This window comes from Cyanistes caeruleus, chromosome 14 (genome assembly GCF_971803275.1).
Source record: "Cyanistes caeruleus chromosome 14, bCyaCae1.hap1.1, whole genome shotgun sequence".
Lineage (NCBI taxonomy): Eukaryota > Metazoa > Chordata > Aves > Passeriformes > Paridae > Cyanistes > Cyanistes caeruleus.
In genome coordinates, this window is record NC_141714.1 from 16,537,692 (window position 1) to 16,562,759 (window position 25,068).

At 38.2% G+C, this 25,068-nt stretch overlaps 1 protein-coding gene and 1 long non-coding RNA gene across 2 annotated transcripts in view; both read right to left on the reverse strand.

The window, feature by feature from the left end:
- Nucleotides 1-1,429: 1,429 nt before the first annotated feature.
- LOC147650597 (uncharacterized) lies at nt 1,430-10,040 on the reverse strand. The gene is made up of 2 exons (XR_015276489.1): nt 9,926-10,040; nt 1,430-1,784 (listed from the first exon to the last, which is right to left on the reverse strand). It is a non-coding gene; the product is annotated as an uncharacterized LOC147650597 (long non-coding RNA).
- A 777-nt stretch (nt 10,041-10,817) lies between these two features.
- CHM (CHM Rab escort protein) overlaps nt 10,818-25,068 on the reverse strand; it is a 53,752-nt gene continuing 39,501 nt past the window's right edge. Inside the window, exons 10-15 of the mRNA XM_086850859.1 lie at nt 23,629-23,733; nt 22,796-22,859; nt 22,103-22,199; nt 19,787-19,879; nt 17,185-17,351; nt 10,818-12,848 (exon numbers count right to left, since the gene is read on the reverse strand). Of these exons, the coding sequence (XP_086706985.1) occupies nt 12,651-12,848; nt 17,185-17,351; nt 19,787-19,879; nt 22,103-22,199; nt 22,796-22,859; nt 23,629-23,733 (724 nt within the window). The 3' untranslated portion in view covers nt 10,818-12,650. The remainder of the gene's footprint in view (nt 12,849-17,184; nt 17,352-19,786; nt 19,880-22,102; nt 22,200-22,795; nt 22,860-23,628; nt 23,734-25,068) is intronic.

Here is a 25,068-nt window from a genome sequence, read left to right on the forward strand (position 1 = left end):
TCATGAAAGGGGCTTTAGCAAACAAACCTTGATCCAATGAAGTTATTTGCAGGCAAACAGTTTATCCTATTAAGTTCATTTTTAGATGCACAGGTGTTTCATTAGCCTGACTTACACTTGAAGCTCTTCTCTACATCCTCTAAGTTCTGCAGCACTGTTTACAATTTAAACACCAGAATTAATGAGAAAACACCGCAGAATCAAAAATTAAACCTCCCTGGCCTCAGCAGGGCACAACCCAATTTTTATATAATTATTATTAAATTTACCTTACATTGCACAGCATTTGCTGGGAGGTTCTGTTGAGTCATTTAATGATTTTCAAAGTCACTCCCTGCCTGGCCACAGTGTCCATGCTGTGGCTGGGAGCTCTTTTCCCTGGGCTGAAGCAGCATTAACACATAGCTCATTATAATGGCACTGCTCCCATTCCCAGCTGCATTACTGAGCATAATGGCCCTGTCCTTGTCAATGCTGATTAAGCCATAATCATTTTGTCAGTGGTAAATGTTCAGAGTGGTATTGCAATATTTATGTTACATTATTGATAAAGAATATTGAAGGCATTAGGCTTTTCCACCCTGGCAGAAAAGCTGCTTTTCCAAGGGTATTTCCCATTGCTGGCTCCTGGGTGAGGGCTCAGATCCATTTTACATTTCACTCTCTTCCTAATCCTCTGCTCATTTCTTGTGTTATAGCACGACCTGCACCTAAAATACACATCTGTGCAAATGTCTTTATGAATTTTGAAGAATGAAATAAAATTAATCTAATGATTCCTGTCATCCATAATACAAATGCTGACTGGCCAAAGGACTGGAATTCCCTACAAACCTTTTATTTTCTATTCTTTGCCTGGGGTTCCTGGAGTTAATCAGCCTATAAGTAATTATCACAAACCCTACTATCAATTAAAAGCTAAAAATTGAGTCTGGTTGAAACAGAGCAAACACACACTTGGAAAATCCTAATCCTAATTCGAATTTACAATGATGATACTCATAAAAAATGGAAACATGGTTCCTAGAATTTATTTCTCTGTGTCTATTAAATTTCGAACAAGCTGCAAAACTGAATGGATCCCACTAAAGTTAAATTCCATAGGCTGAACTTTTATGGGAATAGCACTTAAGAAGCTAAGAATGCAACAAAATATTGTTAGAAATACTGCAGACAGAACAGGTTGTGTGAAATTAAGCTTAGATAATTTGGCAAAAAAGTTAGGGGAAGATTTTGAAAGCATTTTATGACTAGAACAAGCTTGTTCCTAAAGAGTTGCACACATGTCAAGAAAAGCTCATTGGGAAAAAAGTCACTGAGCTTGTGCTAAAACCAGATTTGCATGAAGATAAAATGGGCACTATAAATGAGTTTTAAATGGAACTACTACAGCACTTGTTTATGATAGTCAAATGAATATTAACAAATCTTTAAAGATTAAAATAATTCTTCATTTTATTGAAGATGTACTTTTCTTCTTTGAGCAGCTTTCCATTTTCTATTAATCCTGCTAAGTCAGTGATCTGAAAAAGGCTGCGTGTGACGGAGCAAACCTGGTGCCTTGACTGAGAGATAAAATCAGCAATGCATTTGAAAGGCTGAGAATTTCGTGGTATTTTCCTGAAACGTTGAACTTTTCTTTTTCATTATGTGAATAATGAAATGTGAGTAACTACAGAATTGCTGCTGAAAAGCAGAGCTGCCCGAATCCTCCCTGGCTGACACGAGGCATCCGTGTGTTTTCTCCTTGCCTTTGATGAACACCGAGCAGCCAACGCAGCCATCTGGTCAGGGAGAGAGAAATTGTGTAAAAATGAGATATGCGTGTGTAAATAAAAGATTGATGAATGAAGCCCTGAAAGCTGAGATGAAAGTGAAGCAGAACAGACAGGTAAATCATTCTGATACTTATGTTAGTGCTGAAATTATGTTCCTCTACTTTTTTTTTTTTTTCTTTCTGCTGACAGCAGTGCAGGTGACAAAAAATACTTTCAATTTTGCTGCTGCCACAAGTGCTGGAGGTTAGCAAACTGTTTGAGTTCTATTGCTGAGGAAGGATGCTTTAGTCAGGAGAAGGGAGAAAGTTTTGTGGCTTCATTTTTAATTACTTGGTTCTTTAGTTATGAAGCTCCAGCTTCAATGTTACATAGGCTGGCTTGCCAAAACTGAAGCTGTGTTTAGAAAATAATATAAGTCCTGTATATCTTCTGGCAGAATTTTAAAGCTAGATTCCTTCCCCCACAGGTCTCTGAATTTTCAATAAATAAAATAGTCATTTTAGCCAAAGTAAAATGGGAGTAAAATCCAAGCAATTCTTTACAGGCAAGCTTCACCTAGGAGCACATTAGACTGAAAATGCAATTAGGATGTGGTTTTTATATGAAAATTAAGCTGACATTTGAGCAATGAACAAAAAAATGGTGATATGCAAAAGACCCACTAAAACTCATTTTTCACATAACTAATCACTGTCTGACACTGCAGAAAGCTCACTGTGTACACCTACAACTCCAGCACTAAGGAAAAGTAACCAGCAACTCATCCATGATCTGAAATATCTGAAATACCCATTGTTTATTTGTTGGTGCGTTGGGTATTTTATAAATTGAAAGCCAGCAGCAGCCTCAGTTTGCTCATATTTTATATAACATCCACAGAACAGACCCATTTTGTAGATCAGCAGTATCAGTCTCATTTCTGAGTTATCATGTTCAGGCCTTGATGTTTAATGTAAATTACAGAGCCACACAAATCACCACGTTTAGGAAGTTTGGTTTTTTGATTGATATTTTTGTATTCTGTGGCTATTGGTTCCCTGGGAGTTTAGGAGATCCACCATGAGATGTAAAACTCAACTTTCTGCAGAAGAGCATCTGCAACTGAGCAGCTCTGAGTGCACTAAAATCGCCAGAATTTATCTGGTGTTTATCACTTCATTTGACAGAACAGTTTTAGGGGTAATTTTCATAGGCAGCAGCAGGAATTTGACACCAGCCTCTTCTCTACATCATAACTTAAGAGTCCATTCATGTGTAGAACAGGGAAAGAAATCCTGTCCCCACAAATAGATACAGGCAGTTATATTTAAACAAAACAAAAACCAATCCAAACTTTTTAACACTTGGGAATAGCCATTCTAGATTCCATCTAGGCATTAACATCCTGGGAATGGAAAGTTCTTGAATAAAATCTACTGCAGGCTTCTTGATGGAGAAGTGCTGGCAGTTCACCACACAGATTACTATAAAAATCAAAGGTATAGAGTGACTTATCTCTAATTTGAGCTGGAAGGATAAAATGGGAACAATACTTTAATCTGTGCTCCACTGTTTATTCCATAGGGAAATCAATTAACTTCTTCAATTTGTTTTTGCTAGTTATAAAACAGAGATACTAAATATCAGCCATCATATCGAGCCAAAAATCAGAAGAGTGTTAAAGGTGGCAAAGAAGCATAATTATCATGAATCCCATGGAAAGAAAAGGGAATACTCTCCTGACATGAAAAAGATTATTTCCTTTGAGAAAAGGCAAGATTAAGCAGGGATAACATGAGAGTCCTGGCACATTATTTAATATAATATTTATTAGACAATACTGAAACAGAAAGAGACACAATCACTACCTTGAAGACAACAAAAAAGCCCTAAAGCTGTCCCAGCCAAACCCCAAGACCTTCACTTGCCAGCCATGCTCGGCAATCCAAGGGTATGGGTGGGAAAGAATCAATTGGTAAACAGAATTCTACTTCAGCTGTATTCAATTGCAGACAGCCAGCATCTCCAAGTCACCAGCTCTTAAATTAACCTTTGTTTCTCCTGAGTGTCACGGTTTGAGACACAAGAGAGGAAATTTCCATGGAGGATGTAGGCACAGGGCAAGGGAAGAGCCAAGTGAAGTGGCTGGAGGCAGAATGAATCTCTCAGGCTGAGGGATGCTGGAAATCCTGCAGCCAGACAAGGCTGATGGGATTCCTCAGCCTCCTGCTGGGGAAGGCAGAGCCTAAAGGCAGCACAGCTCAGCACTCCCTGTGCTCAAACACACACTAAAAGCAGAAATCAGGAATGAAGGTTCCTCTTCCCCTACTGGGATTTCTCCCAGTAAAAATCCCTGAACAGTCAGAACCACCATGCTGTGGAAAAACCAAACACTGTCATCTGATGCTACACAACAGCCTCAGATAAATCTGTTTTGATTATTTTGAGCAATTGGTTTCCAAATAGAACATGGTGTTGAAAAGGAAGCCATAGGAACATATTTTACATTGAAAGGCTTTGTGAAATTATATAATCTGTGAAAATGGAGAGATTTGGCCTCTGTTTGCTTTCCTTCCGTTCCTGGTGGTTATTATTGCCTCATTATACAGTCGTTTGTACAATGTTCTGGCAGACATTCACTACTGCATAAATTAAAGTTGCTGAATCTAGTCATGCCTACAGGTCTTTATGAAAATACCAGCAACATTTTTATTCGAATGTCAAAGTTTGTCAACCATTAAACTGATTGATTTTTCATTGTGCAATTCAATATAAGAAGCAATCTCCAGTCTGTATGCAACATTACTCAGAAAAACACGCAGCTTGGAGAAATCCTTCCTGCCTAAAGTCTCTCCACAAAGGAACTGTGCTTTAAGGCTGGCTTCAGACATTTTATTAATACAGCAGCAGCAGATAAGATGCTGTAATTCAATTCTGTGAAAGAGAATGAATTCATCTGTGGTAATCCAAAAATTCCAATAATCCTTTAAAAACCTTTCCAAGTGGCTTTCTAAGTGCAGCGTCTGTTGGTGTCAGGATGAAGAGGTTTAAGGCACCAGAGTCAGTCCTGCTCCTCAGGCTCCAGAAAGGAACAAAATTTCCTGCAGAAATCTCCTCACCTGGTTTGGGGTTGGTCTTCTCTGCAAAATCCCCGAGGAGGACAGGACAGAGGGGCCCAGCAGGGACTCCAGACTCGCCTCCTGTTCCTCTAAGCTCCAGAGAATTCTGCAGCTCCCATCCAGAGCTGCATTCAGCTGGCCCTGGCGGTGCCCAGCATGGCCAGAGAAAATCACCCAGAGCTGCAAAGCTTCAAGCAGGAACGATTTCAGCACCTCTCAAATTTTACTCCCCCCACCACACACTCCATGTGTGCACAAAAAGGAGGAGGGCACCAGCAGCATTTACATTTTTCTTTACTTTACTTCTCACTTATTACTCCAGTATTAATCTTGGCCTGGCACTGTTAAACCTTAACTCTAAGATTAAAGAGTATAAAGAGCACAATAAAAAGACCCTTTTAATTAAACTGGGACATGTTACAAAGTTTACAAAATGAGCCCTACAAATAGGCAGAATTCAGGCTGTAAAAAGGTGAATTAAAATAAGAATGTGCATAATCAGGTAACTGAATATAAGTTAAGGACTTAAGGACAACAGTGAAATATCCAGAACAGGGCTCTGCTTACTAAGTCTTGTGACAGGAATATAACTCACTGCTTTTATTTGAACATCTCCCTAGAAAAGATAATTTATGCAAATAATATTTTACAAATACTTAGGGAAAAGCCATAAAGAGAGAAATCCATAGAATTTATTGTTCTTACTAAAGGGATTACATGGAGTACAAAATCCAGCAGTTATTTTGCAGTTTACAGCCACAAATAAAGCACATATCCATATTTGTGCTAAGAAACTGAGAGGTAAAGTGCTGTCTAATTACTTGATTTAGAAGCTGTATCACCAAATAAAATTTGGACAAGGTTCCAGTTACTTAAATTCAGTGCTCCAAATCCCAGTTGTCTTCAAGGAAAGTATTTCAAACTTTAGATCAGTTTTCTGAGATTCTTGCTTAGTTTGGTCTATTTCTTTCTTTTATTTTTCCCCTCAAAGGAAAGGATGAGTCAGACTCAACCAAAAATATAATAATTAAAAGCCCCCATGTTTAGTGCATGCAGCACCATTTTTCAGACTCACTGGACCATGGCCAATGAAACTGAAAGCCAATGTCAGGTTAGAGTAAGTTTATTTTTAATTTAATAGCACAGTCAGAAGCACTTCACTACAAAAAGTTACAACTTTCATTATGTCTATAAATAGGCAATCTACTGAATTATCAAATAGAATGTTAATGACATTAGCATTAAGTCCTAATTAAACAATGAAGCAATATGCACTACAATCTGCCAGCAAAATATGCATAATCAGAAAAAGATTTCATAAAATAAGGATAATTTGGTTATTTTTATTAAGCAGTAAACAAAGAGTTTGTGCTGATTGGTGAAACCTCACTTGAGAAACATGAGAAATGTCAGGGATGGAATGAGGAACTTGAATAACAAAACATTTGCTATCCCAGTCATGTTCCAAGAGTTACACTGGATTTTCTCCTCAGATCATTTTCCCCTCCACTCAAATTTTCCTGCTATCCATTTCCATGGTTATCATTACCCCTCTTCATTTTCTTTCTCAAATACATTTATATTTCACTGATCTCCTAAAAGGCTTCAGAAAATACCTGTCCCTATTTCACACCTTTTTACAACAGCTTTAAAGGGAAACGACTCAGCCTTGTTCAGTGAGGAAAGAGGTGCCAGAGCCAAAAAAAAAAATCCATGTTTTTGGAGTCTCAAGTGGATCCACAATCTGCTGGTGGAGTTATTCCTCATGTGAGTCCTGCTCTGTCCCCCCTCGTGACACTTTGTGCACGTGTTTTCAGACCTGTGCATGCCAAGTGGTCCCTCAGCAGACAGGAATGGCCTCACAATGCAACTGAGAAGGCTGCTGGCTTTTACCATGCTCATATTTTCATTTTGGAATCAGACTCAGAGTCTGGCAAGGAATCAAATGTTTCCTGGCTTAAAACTTCCATAGGAAAAAAAAGAAATCATGTACAAATGTCACCAAAATAAGAGGGTGGTTTTCTTTTTTGTTTTTTTTTTTTTTTTATTCATTTTACAGTGGTTTCCCTAAAATTAGTTTTTTTAATATTTTTCATAAAGCCATTTTTTCTTTTTTAAAGATGTCTGATGTGATTTTAAAAGTGGTGTATTCATTATTATGCATTATTTCACCATCCAAATATGGAGCAGGGAAATACCTCATGATTTAAGTTAATAAATTGCTGTAAGAATCCCATAGTGGATTCTCCCTGGATAATCTACTTTCTAAAAATGATTCACTGAAGGTACTTAGCTGGGGCTTACACAAATTTTTGCACAAGAAAAAAAAGGCTGAATTCACTGGATAATTCATTCACAACAAAGGAATCAACCATGACCTGCAGGGACTTTCAGGCCAGGGAGAAGTTCCCAGAGCAGGGAGCTGTCTGGTGGCATTGGGCTGACAGCTGCTCTCACATTGTGATTAAATGGTTTTCCCCTGGGTGAGCTCCAGAAATACGCTGGGTTTGAGGCAGAAAAGATGCAGAATTCCACATTAGCCATTACTGAGTTTCTTATGCACACAGTCTAAAACAGCCCAGGAGGGTTTGGATCTAGGATTTTAAATTCAAGTTTGGTTTTTCAGAGAAGACTCTCGTATCCTTTCTCAGACTCAAACTTCCAGTGATTACAATCTTGTTCCTCCCTCTAGACATCAGCAGGTACAATTACCAGCTCAGCAGCAAAACCCAGGCTGGTTTATGGTTTGTTCACTGGTTTTGAGGTGCTGGTGAGCTGCAGGTACAGCATTACCCAGATGTTCCCTCATTACTGACCGAGCTCTGAGAGCCAGCCAGGAGCCACTCCCAGGAGAGCATTTCCCAGAGCAGCTTCACGCTCACCCCAGAGTGAGACACAGCTCCTGCAGCTGGAGCAGCACAAAAGCACCTCAAAAGGCCAAAGGTGCATCTGTTTGATGCCAGCTGCTCTCCTGCCAGCAGAGAAGCCTGCGCTGTTTCAGAGGGCAGATGGAGGCCCACAGGCTTGGCCCACTCCAGTTCCTCAAGTGTTTACCTACAGAATGTAGGAACTGCACCAAGGCCTTCTCCAGAGACCCAAAATTACAGTGAACTACGGGGTAGCACTTCAGAAGGAAGTATGAGAGCCTGAAAATCTCCATCTAGAAATGTGGGTGTTCTGAGACTTCCTGAATTGTTTAGTCAAATCCATCTGGGTCTGATATACACTCAGGCTGCTACTTTCCATCTCCTTTGTCAATGTATGCAAGTAGCGTAAAATAAATTGTCTGTTGGAATTGTGACAGGAAGAGTATTTTCTATTAAAGTCCCCTCTGATCAGAACTCCCATGCAGCCAACAACTGCATCTTCCTGATACTTCACTGTCAACTTTCTAAATCTCAGATGTCAGTGAGATTTACAACATTCCTGCCAGGCTCTCCAACCAGATTTTGAAGAACCATTCACTCTTACAAACAGGAACTGGCAGCCTGTAAATAAACATAATGGTGGAATTGCTAATAAGCTCTGTTTCCACGAGTTGTTTTGTTGCTGGAGATGAGGCTGACAACATGAATTCCACATGGCTGACCATTTCCTACCACTCACCTCTGCAGCTCAAAGAATCCTTCTACGGCAACTTTTGGTCACATTAGAAAAGTTCTTGAAATCACACACCTAAGCTAAGCTTTCCATCTGATCACGGCAGCAAGCTCACTATTAAATTGGGTTGCAATAAATGAATGTTTTACATGAGTGTCTTGAGCTTCAATGTCACAACCACTTCTACATCTTGCCACAGATACTTGGCACTACTGCCCCAGGAATGCAGGCAATTGCTCTGCCACCACAACTCCCACACATATTTTTGATAATTCTGGCAACACAGGTAGTTCTAACATTTGGATATTCTATAGTGGATGGTTTCTGCAAAAGTTTAAGTGATAAACTTCTGTGAATCAATAATATTGTCATACAAGGCTCATATATACATCCATTGGAAAAGAATTGTTAGGAATTGTAGATACACACACACAGATCAACTGTTTCATGATGTGATCTCAGCAAATTGTTCCCCTTGCTGAAAAATTAGCAACTGTATTAATGGCAGGCACAAAATCATCAGAAATAATTAAAAAAGGAACATGAACAGAAGATGACCCACCAGAATCTGCAGAGCTTTTCAATAATTAATGGCTGAAGAGAGCACTCACTATGGCAGAAAAGCCAGGAGAGATCTCTGGAGCAGTTTACACCAGACTTTTTACATCCAAGGGATGACTTGCTACTGAAAATGCACTGCAGAGATTATATAAAATATCTACAGAAGTAACTGAGTAAATGACACCACACACAATACACTATGAGTAAACTTACCCACAGATAAAATACATTCTCATTTGTACTGCCAAGGTATTGAAGCACACACAGGAGTGTTGAGGAAATTAGTTTTACCCTTTCTCCAGAAGAGATTATGGATTGTAAGTGACCCAGTCTCTCATTGTGTGAAAACAGTACATTAATACTTCTGACTTGCCATTAATCAATACATCACTAGCAAATTATTCTTGAAATTAAGCTGTTGCAACTCACACTGCTGAAGCAAAAAGATTTAGAGGGAAGAGAGAGGGGGCTAAAATAAAATGAGATCAAATCCAAGGAGCTGTGCAACCTGCTCAGTATGGAATGGGAAATTGCATTTCCCACCTACACAAAGAAAATCACTGGAGGAACTCTGACAAGATTCAGTCTATGGAAAATATAAAATACAATGTAAGTGAGAAAATCCTGAAAACTCCCCCAGAGCAATCCAGTGAAACAGCAGATGTTCCAGCACATTTCCACATGGGAGCTGGCAGTGCCTGGATGTTTCTGAATCAGCAAGTCTAACACGCAGATATTTTGTTTCAGGGGTCAATTTTCCCATTGATGCAAGGAGGATTTACACATGCAAGTCCCATTAACATTAATAGGAGTTGCCCACATAAATCCCCCTGAAATGATGGGATAAAAGACCCCATAGTCTGCAAGGATCCAAGTTCTAATGATTACCTGTCAAATGGTCCTAAGCATCATCATCACAAGAAAAAGCAGACGAAGCAGCTTCATGGCTGAAAATGCCTCCACAGGAGCAGTAACCACCAGCAGTCCTACAGCCCAGGCAGTGCTACAGAAGGGAAAATGGCTTAAAATGGACTCTTTGAATATGAAGGGTTAATCTAATTAAGCAACTTAAAAAGAAAGTACTCATTAAAAAAGGAATTCAAACATATCAAAGCACTCCTTAGGAAAAAAAAGGTGTGAATATTGTATGAGCTCCAAGGTGCTTGAAGGATAATACAGCTACTTGTTTAAAAATTCAATTAACCTTATCTTTCTTTAACTTGATTTATTAATAATCCTACAGATAAATTGCCAGTTTTTAAAAAGTCATGTTATCTTTTGAATACATCCTGTATGACAAGCCTTAAAAACGACTTCAAATAAGCCTAACCCTCACTTTGCATGCTTACATCATTTAAAGAAAGAACAAAATGCACTTCAGAGCATGATTTCTGTAAAATGCCAACATCAACAGTCTGATCTACTGCTCCTGCAAGTGAACTATTGGGTACTCAAGTACCATAGGAAAAACATTTAATGTTTCCATTCACCCTATGAAAGAGACATGAAAACAGTTTTTAAGCAATCAATGTAGTGTAAAGTCATAGCCTCCAACGTGTACATCATTCCACCGGCTCTCAAATCAAACCTGCACTGTTCCCAAACCTGGCTTCACATGGACACAGAGCACTCAGACATGAATTGATACAAACTTGGTAACACAGGTGCCCACATTGTCAGTTACAGGTGTCCTCGTGCTGAAAGCAGCCAAGAGAATTCTCAGGAAATCCCAGCTAAAAATGAACTGTATTTCTTCGAAAGAAAACACAGGACAATGCACTTGCAAGCAAACCTTTAATTTTCATCAAGCGATTTCCTTGTAAACACAGATGAGAGATTCAACTGTGATCCCTGTTTCAGGGAGACAAACAGGGATAGGTCCCTCCACTTAGCTCTTTACACATCTGTAGATGTTAAATACAATCACCACACTCATGCTTCCCAATACACAGAGAAATTAAAGCTAAATGAAGAGGCAGCCTGCTTATTAATATATATATATATATATAAATAACTGCTCAATCACAAGCATCCAGAGGTTACAGCTGTTGAACACTGGGAATGTTCCAGCTGTGTGTTTTTCTGAGGACTTTGGGATTATGCACACACAGACACACACTTACTGGTACCTATCCAACAAAGGGTGCAAACACTAACCCTGAAATGCAAACTGGACAGTGGACACGATGCAGGACAAAGAGAACAGTATCAGTTATGCTGTAAAAAAATAAATAAATTCCCCTTTCTGGCCTGGAGCCAGGCTCAGGGCAGGCACCACGGGACTGTACAGAAGCCTGGCTGAGGCACAGCCAGGCAGAGCTCAATGTTCACAACTCAATGGCATTTTTTATTTCCTTACAGTATTTAAGCACTGCTGGAACTGGCTCTACCTTCATGAAGAAGTTTAAACCCCAACTTATCAACTCTAGAGATACTACTGATCTACTGGGTGTGCAATTTAAAGTAAATCTTTAAGTACATAATAAATACTTCTCATATCTGATTTCAAGCATGGTTCAGAAGAAGTGCAAGTTTAACATGGTCATTTACAACAGCTTTCTCATTTTGTAGTTTTTTCCATACAAACTAGGTCTATAAATAGTTCAATAAATTTTATTGTATAAATGCTTCATGATTTATCATTACAAAATGCATAGTTTACAGCTATCACACTAATTTTAATCCTATTAATACAAACCTTTGGAACTATTAGTTGAACCTTCTCTCCACCACAAACCCCCTCAGTTGATGGTCATTTAAACTTCTCAGACCCCAAACTTCAAAAAGTAACTACTGGCTTACTAAAGGCCCAAAGAGTGCAACAAATCCAGGGAGACTAGTAACAGGAATGCTCCATTTATGACTTTCAATTTTGCTGGGAAATCTGGCATTAAGTTTAAATTCTGCCATTTTCCTGACTCCAGTAAATGAAGTCACTAGTGGAAGAGTGTTATCTGTTAGGTCTTACCGAAAAAACTGAATGTAAAATAGCTCCATGAGGAACATCTTTTGGGTTATATTTCCTTTATTGTGGCATCAGTTTCAAAACCATATAATAAAGCCACTCCAGAACTGTCAATATTATTGCCTTTAAATTCCATTCATAAGACCACTGTGAAGGACAGATGGTGAGCCTCACCTTCAGCTGTTTAATTAGCAGAGATCCAAGGAATTTTAGTAGAAATCATCTTCTAACTGGTAAACAAACTTGCACTTTTTTCTTTTGCTTAGTTTTGACTTGCTGCCTCTTTGAAAGATGGAGGATTCTTTCCAAGATGTAAAACAAAACAAGTTATCTCAGTAAGTCATGAGTCCTATTGTAGCACTTCCAATTCAGACGCTTCAGTCTGTATTTTTTTGTCTAGCTACAAACCCCACTGGATCTGGTGGACCTATGACTGCTTAGAAGTGCCTCAGTTATCAATGAAAATACTTTAAAAAGATGATCCAAGCTAAGCAAAGTAAGGCAATGGCAAATAACACATCTCTGGGGGTTTTAAACCTCTTCTTCTTGCCTTTCCTCCCTTATGTCCTAGTTTGGGTCAACCTCCTCTTCTCCTAAGAGAACAGTGTTCGTTCATTCATTCATTCATTCATTCATTCATTCATTCATTCATTCTTCCTTTATAACAGCAGCACCACCTCCACCACTGTTCTCCTCAGCTGGGGAGTCAGGCTTTGTCTCTGGTGAATTATTCAATCCAGCCTCTTCTGGCTCAATCTCATCTTCATCATAAATAATATCTTCTGGATTTGGTGGTGGGGGGCAAAATTCCTCTGTTGGAAACATTTCTCGGAAAATAGTCTCAGCCTATTCAGGAAAAAGAAGAATAACATAAACTTTACCTTGAAATGTAACACCCTGAGGCAATATTTTACAGATATTTAAGATTAACCTCCATTCTTTCAGATCAATAGTGATTTAGTACTTTGACAGTATTGTAAACACATGGGAAATCCATTCCTTCTTGCAGACCTCGAAAGAGAAAAAGCAATTTATCTTTTTACATTGTTCTACTAGGAAGTCACAGCATGGGGCTTTGTAAAAAATGCTGGTCATTCTGTGTTGTATTGAGAACAAGAAAGAGGATTTTTTTGGGAACCAACTGATCTTTTGAACTATAAAACCATCCCTAGCTGCAGTCCAAGGCGAAGCATGGGAAAGATCTTGGCCCTTTCCAGAGAGGGATCCATTTCATGGAAGAAGGAAACCCAGGGAACTGTACACATATGTACAATCCATATAATGGCTATATGGGTTTCCTTCTTAAATTAAAAAACTGCAAAAAAATTTCTGTATTTTCTTTTCTGAACAACTTAAGCATAGCCCAGCAGAGAGCTACTCTTATCCAATGGAATATTACCATTGAAAATACATCCAAATACATTTGTGGTTTATTAAAAATCCAATCTATAATTCCAAGGTATTACATGCACAGACCTGTATGTGTGAAAGGAACTGTGTTTTAGGTAAGAAAGACAGGTCTAGATCAAGGACTTAATTTACAATTGCACTTGCTCTTCATGCCATCAAGGTTTAGAAATTAAATGCACACAAGTTTTTTGGCCACTGCAATGGAAGATATTAAAAAGAAGCATATTTTTTGAACATCAGTGTGTTATTAAAACATGGACAATTACAACTACCAAATCTGGGAGAAAAAAGAACCAACCTTAGGATTCCAGAGAACCAGACATTTTATACAAACAAAGGAGGCAAAAAATCCTTTAAAACCACACAAGAAACTCTATTAACTAGTGTTAAAATCTTTTACATGTACTTGTACAAATAACCCATCTATAAGGTTATCTTATAAATAAATTCAAAATAAAAAAAGCCTGAGACATTGGGAATTTATTTACTGAATACACATGCCCTCCACATTTCCATCAAGGTTTTCTTTTCCAAGTGCTTAAGCTTCTAAGGCAAGCCTAGACACCTGAAGCAGATCATGGGGCTGGGCTGGGTTTCTAAGGAGGCAGAGGAATATTCCCCTTTCACTTGTCTGCTGAGTGACCCATCCCCAGCAGCAGCCTGTGATGAGAGCTCCCACACAGGCAGGAAAGCCTTTAATCCTGATACTCCTCCTGCTCCAGGCCCTGCCCCACCAAGCTGACAGGGCTCACTTTGTGCCACCTGGAAAGGCCCATTACACCAGGAGGAATCCTGGACAAGAGGGAACTGTTTGCAGATGAATCCATCCCTGAGCTTGTCCCCAAGAGCTCTCTGGTATGAACTCTACTGCCCACCAGCACTGGGCTTCCACCAGCAGCACGTGGATGCAGGACTCCATTACCAACTGCTTCAACCACCCTGTCTACTCTCAGTTCAATTTTCGATTTTCACTCTTCTTCCTAAATTTTACTCTTCCATACTCTTGCAAAACTGTTTCAAATTTTTTATATTAGTATAGGAAAAAATTCTGTTCTCTACTTCAAAACCACATTTTTGTCACTTGAAAACCTTGCCTAGTGAGTCTGGGGAGCAAGGGGGTACAACATTCTAAAAAGCTTGGGTTTAACTTTTTGAAGGCATGAGAAGAACTTTTAATTTCAAGTTTGCACTTGTCCTTGCTACTCCAAAAATACATTTCAACTACTATTGCATTTAATAGAATACTGAAGGAAGATGTTGTCTTTTGAACTAAATATATGACAAATTAGAGCAGACAAACATTTCCTATGCAGCTCTCAACAATTATTCAGTCCAATCAGTCAGCAAATATCCACCCCAAAAATGGCCAAACAGTTACGAGGCTGAATGTAGGAAGAAATTCTCCTGGGAATGACATGGGAAGAATGTTTTGTAGGACATCATAACACTGATTACACTGAGCAATTTAATGGAATAAAGCACTTCCAGGTCTCCCAAGTTTTTAAGTTAACCTTACCCAGCTGAAGTAATACAGAATAAACAATAATGATTGGACAACTCTTTCACTGTAACACTTTGATATTTAATGTAAGTAATTAAGGTAGACAATAGTGCCTTTAATATTTAATAGCATCAGCTGAGAAATGTGTGTCCAGTAGAATCCAGCATTAAGACACAGGCACAGCAACTCCAGTAAGTTGGAGTTGAATAAAATTAGGTTCTGTACCTGTTTTACTGCATTCCAACTTGTGGATAAACTGTGTGGACTTTCACAGCAACTTTTACAGGGACTACAACCAAACTAACAACACTTGATTAACTCTGAAATCCTTCCAGATATAGAAAATAAACAGGTTAAAGGACAAATATTGGCCTGACAGTTTTAGTACATCTTCTCATGACCATGAAGATGCCTCAGAAGTCTGAAATATGTCAGGGGATATATTACTTTAGCTCATAATAATTCATGTCAGGTTGCAGCAGTGAAAACACAGAGAACTGGAAGCCAGATGCTTTACTGGATCCACACATAGAGACTTTGAAAGGATCATCAATGGCATCTTCATTTCATTTAGCCTCTCCTCAGGGCAAATAAATGCAACAACCAGCATTAATTCAGCATCACACCAGAAACTGAGCACAGAATTCCAACAGAACAAGAGAGCAGTAATTTGTGTATGAGGTGTAGATGGAGAGTTGTCTGTAAGAGCTGTGGTCCTGCCTTCCTAATAATGTATCAGCAGTTCAATCACACAGCATGACAATCAGAATTCAGAAATACTGATAAGTAATGAAGAAATAAATCACAGCACCACTAAAACAATAATCCCAAAATTATTAGAGAAATCAGATATAATTTTCCAAGCTATCTTCAAGACTAACACACACACACCAGGTTTTTTCAAGCTCCATGAGTCTGCAAGGATCTCCTGTTTGGAGATTCCCATCCCATTCCTAGGAGGGTGAGAGTGATTTGGGAGTGGAAGACAAACCAAGTTACACCTGTTTCCCTCCTCCACTTGTCTACAAGGCCTCTGCATGGTGTGACTCCTGTCTCATCTTCAGCATATTCTTCACTTTGCTCTCATACACCACTTTGAATTACAAACGTGTTTACACTGAAGTATTTCCCACTTGTAACCATTTGTTTCAAAATTTATATCAGATTCAAAAAATGCAGCCTATTTTTGTCTAAAAGGCAGTGATTTAGGCTCCTGATGGTTCCTTCTAGATCTCCTTAGACAGCCAACAGTTTAAACACGAAAGGTGAACTACAGCACCAAGAATATTTAAAAAGGGCCTGATCTATCCCATCACTGTTCATTGTAAGAAGAAAAGCTCTGAAGGGAAGACAAACCTGAATGCTAGAAATGTTAGAATCAGAAATAGGTGGGTTTTAAGTGTATTTAGTTAGTTTTTAACATAACCTGTTTTAAACAAGTTTGGAAAAAATCAAATTTAGAAAGAAACTCATTTACAATTTAAAACTGCTACTATAATAATTGTCTCGCATTATTTTTTTGTCTTTACAGTTCTTTATTCCTCAGGGAGGCAAATTACTGCCTTGGAAAGCAAAAGGAAGGATACTATTAGCCCTTAATGACACTGTTCTGACCCTGCAGTTCAGGCTATGTCAGCCTTTTCACTTCAAAATCTTATTTTTAAGAGGTTTATGACTTAGTAATAAAAAATGCTGCAACTGGCTAGAAGATGGCATGCACATTGTCAGAACATGGCCATTAAAAACACAGCTTTAAAAATGCCTAGTGACACTTAATCCTCCACAGCTGTGAAGTGTTCTCCTGTCTCTGAAAGTGCCCTCACACCACAGGGGCTGCTGGATTAGATCTGCCCAAGAATTTGTACCTTCCTTATCCAGGGGACCTCTGAAAGGAAAATTCTGTTTTACAGTGATACCAAGGCAAAGAGAAGGAAAACTGAGGCAGGAGGCCTGATCTACAATATTAGCAATTGTGTTGGATTTTTCCCCAGTAAGTTTCTGGTTTTGGACTATGTCCTGCAAGTATTAAACTTCTTTGGTGATCCTTCCAACTTGAATTGTAGACAGGATTTTCTGGCTTTCATTTGCACTGTACCTCCTCCTTTACCTTCCAGGTCAAAGACTGTGACTATTTCCTGATCTCTCCATCCACCTAGTTATGTACTTTTGCAAAGTTATCATCTATATTTTTGTACAGCAGAATAACCCAGATTGTATTGGACTTATTTTTTTAAAATTAAAGTTCTGCAACCAAAATCTGCTCTGCCCAACCTGTTTGACAGCACAGTCGTTTCCTAAAGCAGCGTCTGGCCCAGAGCAGACATAAACGTTGGAGGGCAACCCAGCATAGGAACTCTTCTCAACCCCTGAAGAATCCCTCATGTTGAAGTAGACTGCCCAGAGGACCCTGGGTTTCTCCAGTTCTTCATTTTCAGTCTCTGAAAAGGAAAAGGAGTGTTTGCAGTAAGCAGCGGTGTTGTGTGATGAGGTAGAAATGTAATCTAGCACACTGGAAATCAAATTTTTACCATGGAATTACTGTAATAAAGTATTTTTGTTCTTCAAAAAGCCAATTATTGAACTTTCTGAGATTCTCCTTCATAATTCTTTCCCGTTCCTCTCCAAGCACAGCTATGCAAACTCTACTCTCTCTGCACACTCTACACCACACCAGCAGCAGTTATCACTACAAGGACCTTACCAAGAAGCCTGGTTTAAATTTAACACCTCTCACATTATCTCCTTCACTGGGGATAAACTCCTAGAGCACATGACAGACTGAGCAAGTCCTCCCTGAGCTCTGCCAGCTCAAAGGCATTGCATTCTCTGTGCACAGATATTTCTGATGTGTCATTTCTTCCCTCATTCCATAGTTTATCTCTGTACATAGAATCTCTAATTCTGGCAGTGCTGCTAAATGAAAATAAATGACTAATTTGTATTTATCTACACTTCCTGAGGGTTGTACTGTGCTGCAATACTCACCATCAGCACAAAATGATCACAAACTCAACTTCTTTGCTCGTAATCTGTCCCTCCCTGCTGTACTTTGCACATTCCTACCATCCCCCTGCACACAGGCAGAAAAAGCTCTGGGAAGATGAAGGTCACTTCTTCACAGTGCACAATGCGATTCAGGAATACACAACACAGATTCTGAGCTTAACAGATACTATTTGTTTGGAATATTTGCTGTCCCCTTTCTTGTATTTTACCTCCTCTAAAGTAAATGAAGCTTGTAAAAGACCTTGTGAGATTTACTTCTTTCCAAGGAAGAAACTTCTTGATAACTATGGCATTCAAAACAGTATTTTAAAGCAGTTGAATTACAAAAAAAGAGATAAATCTATGCTATTCCTTCAGTATCTTTTTATAACTGTCAAATAGTTAAAAAAAAATAGGTTCTACCCATACTGAACAGTTTGAAATATAAATTAAATTCATCAGCCTGTGAAAGTCTGAGCCTTAATACAGGGCAAGATGCTCTTTAATATATTTAAAAGTTCACATTGCTCATAAAAGTTACTTCTTCCTCATTTAGGCAGGAAAATGAATGGAGTCCTCTTCTCCAGGTGACTTTGCCTCTTTGACCTGCCATGGCCCAGTGCTCACTTTATCTGGTGATTCATTTTCAATAACTCCAACAGTATTTGTTCTGACATTTTAATTAAAATACGACCACTACCTCATCCTGATGATAAAAAGGCCTATGTGTCAGGGAAAACTGGCTTTTCAGTGCCTCAGTGCACCTGAGGACCCCTATGATCACAGAGTTCCTACAGAAGAATTTCAGTCAGCTTCTAAACAATCTATCATTTCGAAACTGGATCACTTTAAACATTAAGATTAATGCTACCCCTCCCCAAATGATTAGAAGACACTAAGCTGATCTTCTCTTCACCAGGTCTTTGAAGCAGATGGCACTGTCTTGAAATTTGAAGATAGAAGTTAAATATGAAGAGGTGAAAATTAGCAGGCTTTAAGTTAACACATATACAAATGAGAAATGTTTTCAACTCTCCAGTCTAATGAAGTTTTCTATTTACAAACCCAAGCTGTTTTCTATTACAAGCAAACCAGTTATGAATGTTATAAAGTACTCCCACATCTTAGTACCTCGCATTTATACCAACAAACCCCCAGTCACTGGGAGATGAGCATTGCTTTCTCTCACAAGTGGGATTTACTGCCTCACAGCATCGGCACACGGTATTTCAACTGCTTTTGCCAGGGTTAGACACAGCAGCATCTCCCACATGCACATCATCTACTCTGTGAGCATCTACCACAAACATGGTTTCAAGATCTCAGGATTAAATTTCAAAAAATTGTGTGGAATTAGCCCAAGTATTTCAGGAACAATTTCCTTCTAGGCAGCAGCTGCTCCATCAGCAGCTGCTTTCCTCTGGGGCGTGGAACCCCAGAGGAAACCCATCTCAAGGCCAAAGTTCAAAAAAATAGCCAAGGTTTCCTTGAATTTAGGGCTAAGTAGATAATTATTGGAAATCTATCTTTGTGACAAAAATACAGAACAACTTTATACTTCCACTGCTTACAGCAGAATCCAGAGAACTTCATTTCAAACAGTGAACAAGGAAACACTTGAAGACAAGAGGGTGAGCAACAGCCTGAGAATAAGACAACCCAAGCAGTTTCCACAATTTTACAAATATTTCATTTCACTACTGCACCTTTCAAGGATGTGCTGAACAGCAAATATGTTTCATGGGAAAAAGAAAGTGTGAAAAATAAAAAAGTCTCAGACACTTACTTGGATACTGAAGTTCAACCACAGCTGAAGTCAGCAACAGCCACTTTAGTAAATAATATTTATGCAAGATAGTATCATAATACCTCATTTATTTATTTTTACCTTTTGCTGTATTGAGATTGAATAACTTCTGTACAACAGGCTCTAAATCTTCCCTTGCAGTTTTAGTTGATGGACAGGTTAGATGGACTAAATCTGGGAAAAGAGAACACAAACTAATTCAAATCACCAACACACAGATAGATAAACAACATTTGCAATTTTTATAAGGCACAGCAGGCTTTTAGAAATCACAGTTCTTAAAATCACTTTCTTTAAGCCAGGGAACTGCTGTACTATGGACATACAGCGTATGTACAGCACACAGAGAAATTCCTTGCAAACACCTCAGAATTCTCTAAGTTATTTCTGTGATGTACACTATGACTCCACAATCCTTTGTACAACATTTTATTCATCCACTTCTTAGATGGGAGGAACCATTGCTGAACTCTTTTATTTGTTCTGTTTTGCAGACTCTGCAGCTGCTGCCTCCTTGGACAATCACTTGATGCAGCTCCTGACCCTTTTGTGTCCCATTGGCCTCTGCTCAGACACAGAGCCAGATTCTTTACCCCACCTGATTTTCCAGCATTCAAAAGCCTCACTTTAAAGCATTTCATAAAACCACCTTACTGGACTCATTTGCTCCTGGAAACTTCTCACCACAGAAGTGTCCTCAGACAATCATGAACGAATTTAACATTGTACAAAGTTTAAACTGATTAGTTTTTTTTTTCATTACTGTGAATTTCTGATCCATTTAAAAGCAGTGCACAGCTCTGGTGTTATTTTAAATCTCGACGGCATTTTTGTCTCTTCTCTCCGAAGCCTGGCTGTATTTGTTATCATTATTTTCCAGTACATCACACAGATCTTGACCCTGGTTCCATCAGGAACAGAAATTTAACCCTTCATGCTCCTCTGCTTTCAGGTTGCTCACATACAGATTCTATTCAAACATTAATTTTTTTATTCAACCTAGACCAAACCTTCTGTCTGAAGGAATATGTACTAAAATATTAACTAGATGCTAACCTTAACTAGATGCTTCCAATCCCAAACACTGTAATATAATCTATTCTTTCCTCAAAAAACTCATCTATAAATCACTAAAGTTCACATCATTTACTTTCTATAAAATCTTTTTTTATTATCTTTAAGGTTATGGTTATGAGTCACAGTCATCAGTATATATTTTGATTATACTTGATTTACTCAGGTATAACTGCATTAGTTACAGTGGTTGCCAACATTTGTCTTCAAGTAATTCTCCCAGCAGGAAGAACGATGAGTTCAGTTCCTGATTTCATCATTATAGTCTCCATTTTTAGGGCAAGTGAAGGAGTTTGGTTCCACTCAAGTGGCAATACAGATGATGTGCCTGTCATTTGTGCAGTGTGATCAAAGAGTAGATGTATTTGTATACTTATCTTAAATAATTGTTCCAAGGAGAAATCAGTCAGGTTAAAACCCATTTACAGATAATGATGTAGGAGTTTTTTAAAAAATTATGAAATATGTCCTATAACTGGAACTCAGCTATGCCTAATATAGAAATTTCTTATTTCAATATATGAAGACAAATTTCATTAAGGAAGGCAGTACCTTCTCTTCTGAAATGAATTTATAGATAAAAGTAAATAACAGAAAACTTTGTATTTCAGCACCATAAAAATCCTCCTGAAATTAATACTTTAGATTTATGGAACATCAATCCTTCATTAGTTTCACTTCCTGCTGTATATATTTTGTGAACCCTTAAGAAATCAGCTATTTAAATGATAAATATTAACAATATGCTTTGTAGCACTATTACAAGCTTATTTTTTACTGTTATTTAGTAGGAAATGTAATGTTGAATGCCAATCATTTACTTTAACCTTCTTTCAAATGCAAAAAACTTAGTTCAAGCCTATTTAACAGCAAAATAAATTGGTTATTATTACAGTTACTTATTTCTTGTTAAAAAGCAGTAGGTAAGGTAACCTCTGCTTCTATTCTAATAAATACCCAAAATGAACATTTTATTGCTCAATTATTTCAAGTTCAAATAAAATACCAACAACAGAATCCTGTCAGAAGATAAAAAGCTCCCAAATTCAGTGTATTTCAGGTATTACCATTCAATAGTTCAGCTAAGGGAGCCCATTTTCAAAAAAACCAAATGACAAATTTCCAGGAAGATTTTTGTGGATTATTATTTTTATCTTCTGAAGGAGGATTTATTCCTGTGTGAGTGAAAACGAGCCCATGAAGCTCCACGATGGCAGGAAGCCACCGCTCTCTGTGTTCTGTGCGGCAGAGGAACAACACACGGAGATTTTCAGTTCTGCTCCAGAGCTGCCAGAGCCAAAGGGGAAAATCTCCTTTACTTACAGCTGTCCTTCATGCACGTCATGGTGGAGGAGCACAACTCAATGACACGAACTGCTGCCCTGCCCACTTCCAGGGGAGGCACTGTCAGAATGGAAACCTGGGGAGCAGAAAGCAGAGCTGGAGGGAAAGCAGTGGCCTGCAGAAATGATGTGGCAGCCACCACCATCCTCGCTCTAGGTGAAGAGGAACTGCAGTTACACAATTTGGTTTTCTAGTTTACTAAGACAGAACAAACACAACACTGATTAATATCCTCTAAAATTAAGGAATGTAAAGACTGATAAAGCAGATCCAAAGATGAATCTTAAAGTGTACAATGAGAACTTCAAAGAGCAAAAAGGAATGTTTAGAAAAAAAACAAAGGAACTTGGAACGAAGTTTAGACAAGATAAATAATTAATGGAATAGTAAAGGTAACAGTTTATTAAAAAGCAAGCAAAATTAAAATTAAAGACAGCAGCTTAGAAACTCTATTAATTATAGAGTGAGCCAAACAGGAAAATCCCAGTCATTGAACTAAACTAAGCTAAAATTTGTAATAGTTTATAGACACTAAAACAAATTAAACAATTACCAGTACAGAGAGCTGACTAAAGATCTTGATTCAGTCACAAACTAAACTGAATTAATGACTTAATTCCTACCAACAACTAAATATTAACACGAGACAAGTGATACAGAGTTGGTGTGTACCTGCTGCTCTGAGTCTGTATTCAATACAGACTGATCTGTAATGAGCACTGCCCTGGAGATCTGCCTACAATTAAACAAAAGAATGATGTAAAAATAATTACATAATAAATTTAATTATGCAAAACAAAAACAAAACTGTAAAAAAATAGCAGTTTAGAATCATAGTAATATATTTCACTATATAACCTTTATTTCTATGACTCTTAGTGGGACATTTTGCCTGTTGCTGAAGTAGAAACACACCTGGAATACCAATGCAGTATTTTCAATGACCAAAACAGATGATGAGTGAGTGAGTCAGTGCAGTTGCATCAAACAGACTCCTTCTGCTTTTTCAAAAGTCCTTTTGCTTATTTGATCAAGATTAGCAGCAGCACATTAAGGCCTTGTGATGTTCCAGAGGGCACAGGAGCCTTGGGATGAAGGGGAAAGGCAGCAGGGTGGAGCTCCCTCAGCACCTGCAGTGCCCAGGGTTATTCCTGCTCTCCCCCAGCACCACAGCTCTGCTGATCCCTCAGCTGCCCTGCTCTGAGCCAGAGGCAGGGCATGCCCAGAACTCCTGGCAACAACAGCCAAACCACAGAAATCAATGAAGCTTTGTACTCATCTAAAGCTGGACAAATTTAAAGAACAGCAATTGGCACCTTCACCTTCCAAACACATTTTAGCAAATATGACATTCAGAGAAATATGAAATAACAGAGAAAAGCTTTGCACAGACCTGAACTGTACTGCAAAAATAAAGGAGTAGGCAAGAGGCTCCTGAGTTTAACTTGCAGGGTATTTTACACACCATTATTTAAAGAAATTGTGTTTTTTATTTTACTACATACCTGTAACACACATTTGTGCATGTGTTCTCTGTGAGGTAACTGTCTTCCACAATAAAATAGTTGGCACTTATTCTTTGTCCAAAATGATCCACAATAGCTTTGCACCTGTTGAAAAAGAAGCCAACAAACCACATTAAAAAATCTTCATATAAGATAACAAAAGCATAAGTTGTTAAAATTGAGTTATACAGGACAACCTTTATATCTTCCAATTAATTTAGCTATGTATTTCTTGAACATGTGAACCCCTAAACCAATTCAACTAATCACCAAATCCTAGACTGACACATTCTACCTGGTATATGCAGTTTTCCACATGCAATTCCAATACAGATAATAATATCCCAGGTTTAATAATTTGGTCACTTTTTACAGAAAATATAAGCTTACAACACTGGCATTTAGTTCTACATTTCTTACCTCATAATACATAAAAAAATAAAACTGTGAATTATTTTTGTAGATACTAACTTATTGCAGTAGGGTTTCTTTCTTAGAAAGACACCTTTACCAAAAAAAAGTTTATCTTGACAATAATATTTGACAAATTAAACAGCAAATTAACTTAGGATATTTGGAAAAGCTCCCTGACAAATGAGTGCATCAGACCGTTCCAAGAGTGAGTTGCTCTGTTTGTGACTAAATATACCCTTCATCTCCAAGTCACACACAAAGGGATTAACTAAGTCCTGGAGTTTTAAGAATAACACAAATGTTCTCCATAGAACAAGGACACAAATAGAAGTGGGACAGAAATGCAAACCACAGAAATGAACCCATTCAGTGAGCTTAAATGAGAATACAAATTTCAGATATTAAGGGGGAAAGTTCTCTATGAAAGAACAAACTTCAGACTTATATATGACATATGAAGCTATATCATATATATGACACAAGGAAAAGGGAGGCTGCACACAGATACTCACTAAAGCAACCTCTACAGCTGATTCTAGATCCATGATCTGCGCTCTCTTTTACACTATCAGAACATTGACTGCATAAATAAATAAAGCAAATTAGCTTTACTGAACTTTTTTCTTAAAATTAAATTATTCTGAATGACTTTAGCAGTGTTTCACAATTTAACACACAGGACTTACACCAATAAACTTTCTCACACACACACAGGTCTGCAAGCACAGGGAAACATTCAAAGGAACACAGTGCCTGAGCCACAGATTACGTACAGGTTTACCTGTGTTTTATCATAGTGCAACTTTATCTGTGGAAGATCTGACAGGCAAGTTATGCCTTAGGAATGAACAACAGTTCTGTAACTTAAAGCTATTTGTCAGCTTCTGTGGTTATAATGATCTAAAAACCCAAATCTTAATAGGTAATAGCAATCAGCTCCCACCAGCTCTGGTAAATCAGTTGTTCATATAACATGAGATGAGAATTGAAAAAGGGTGCACACACCTGTCCTCATCTGTAAATATA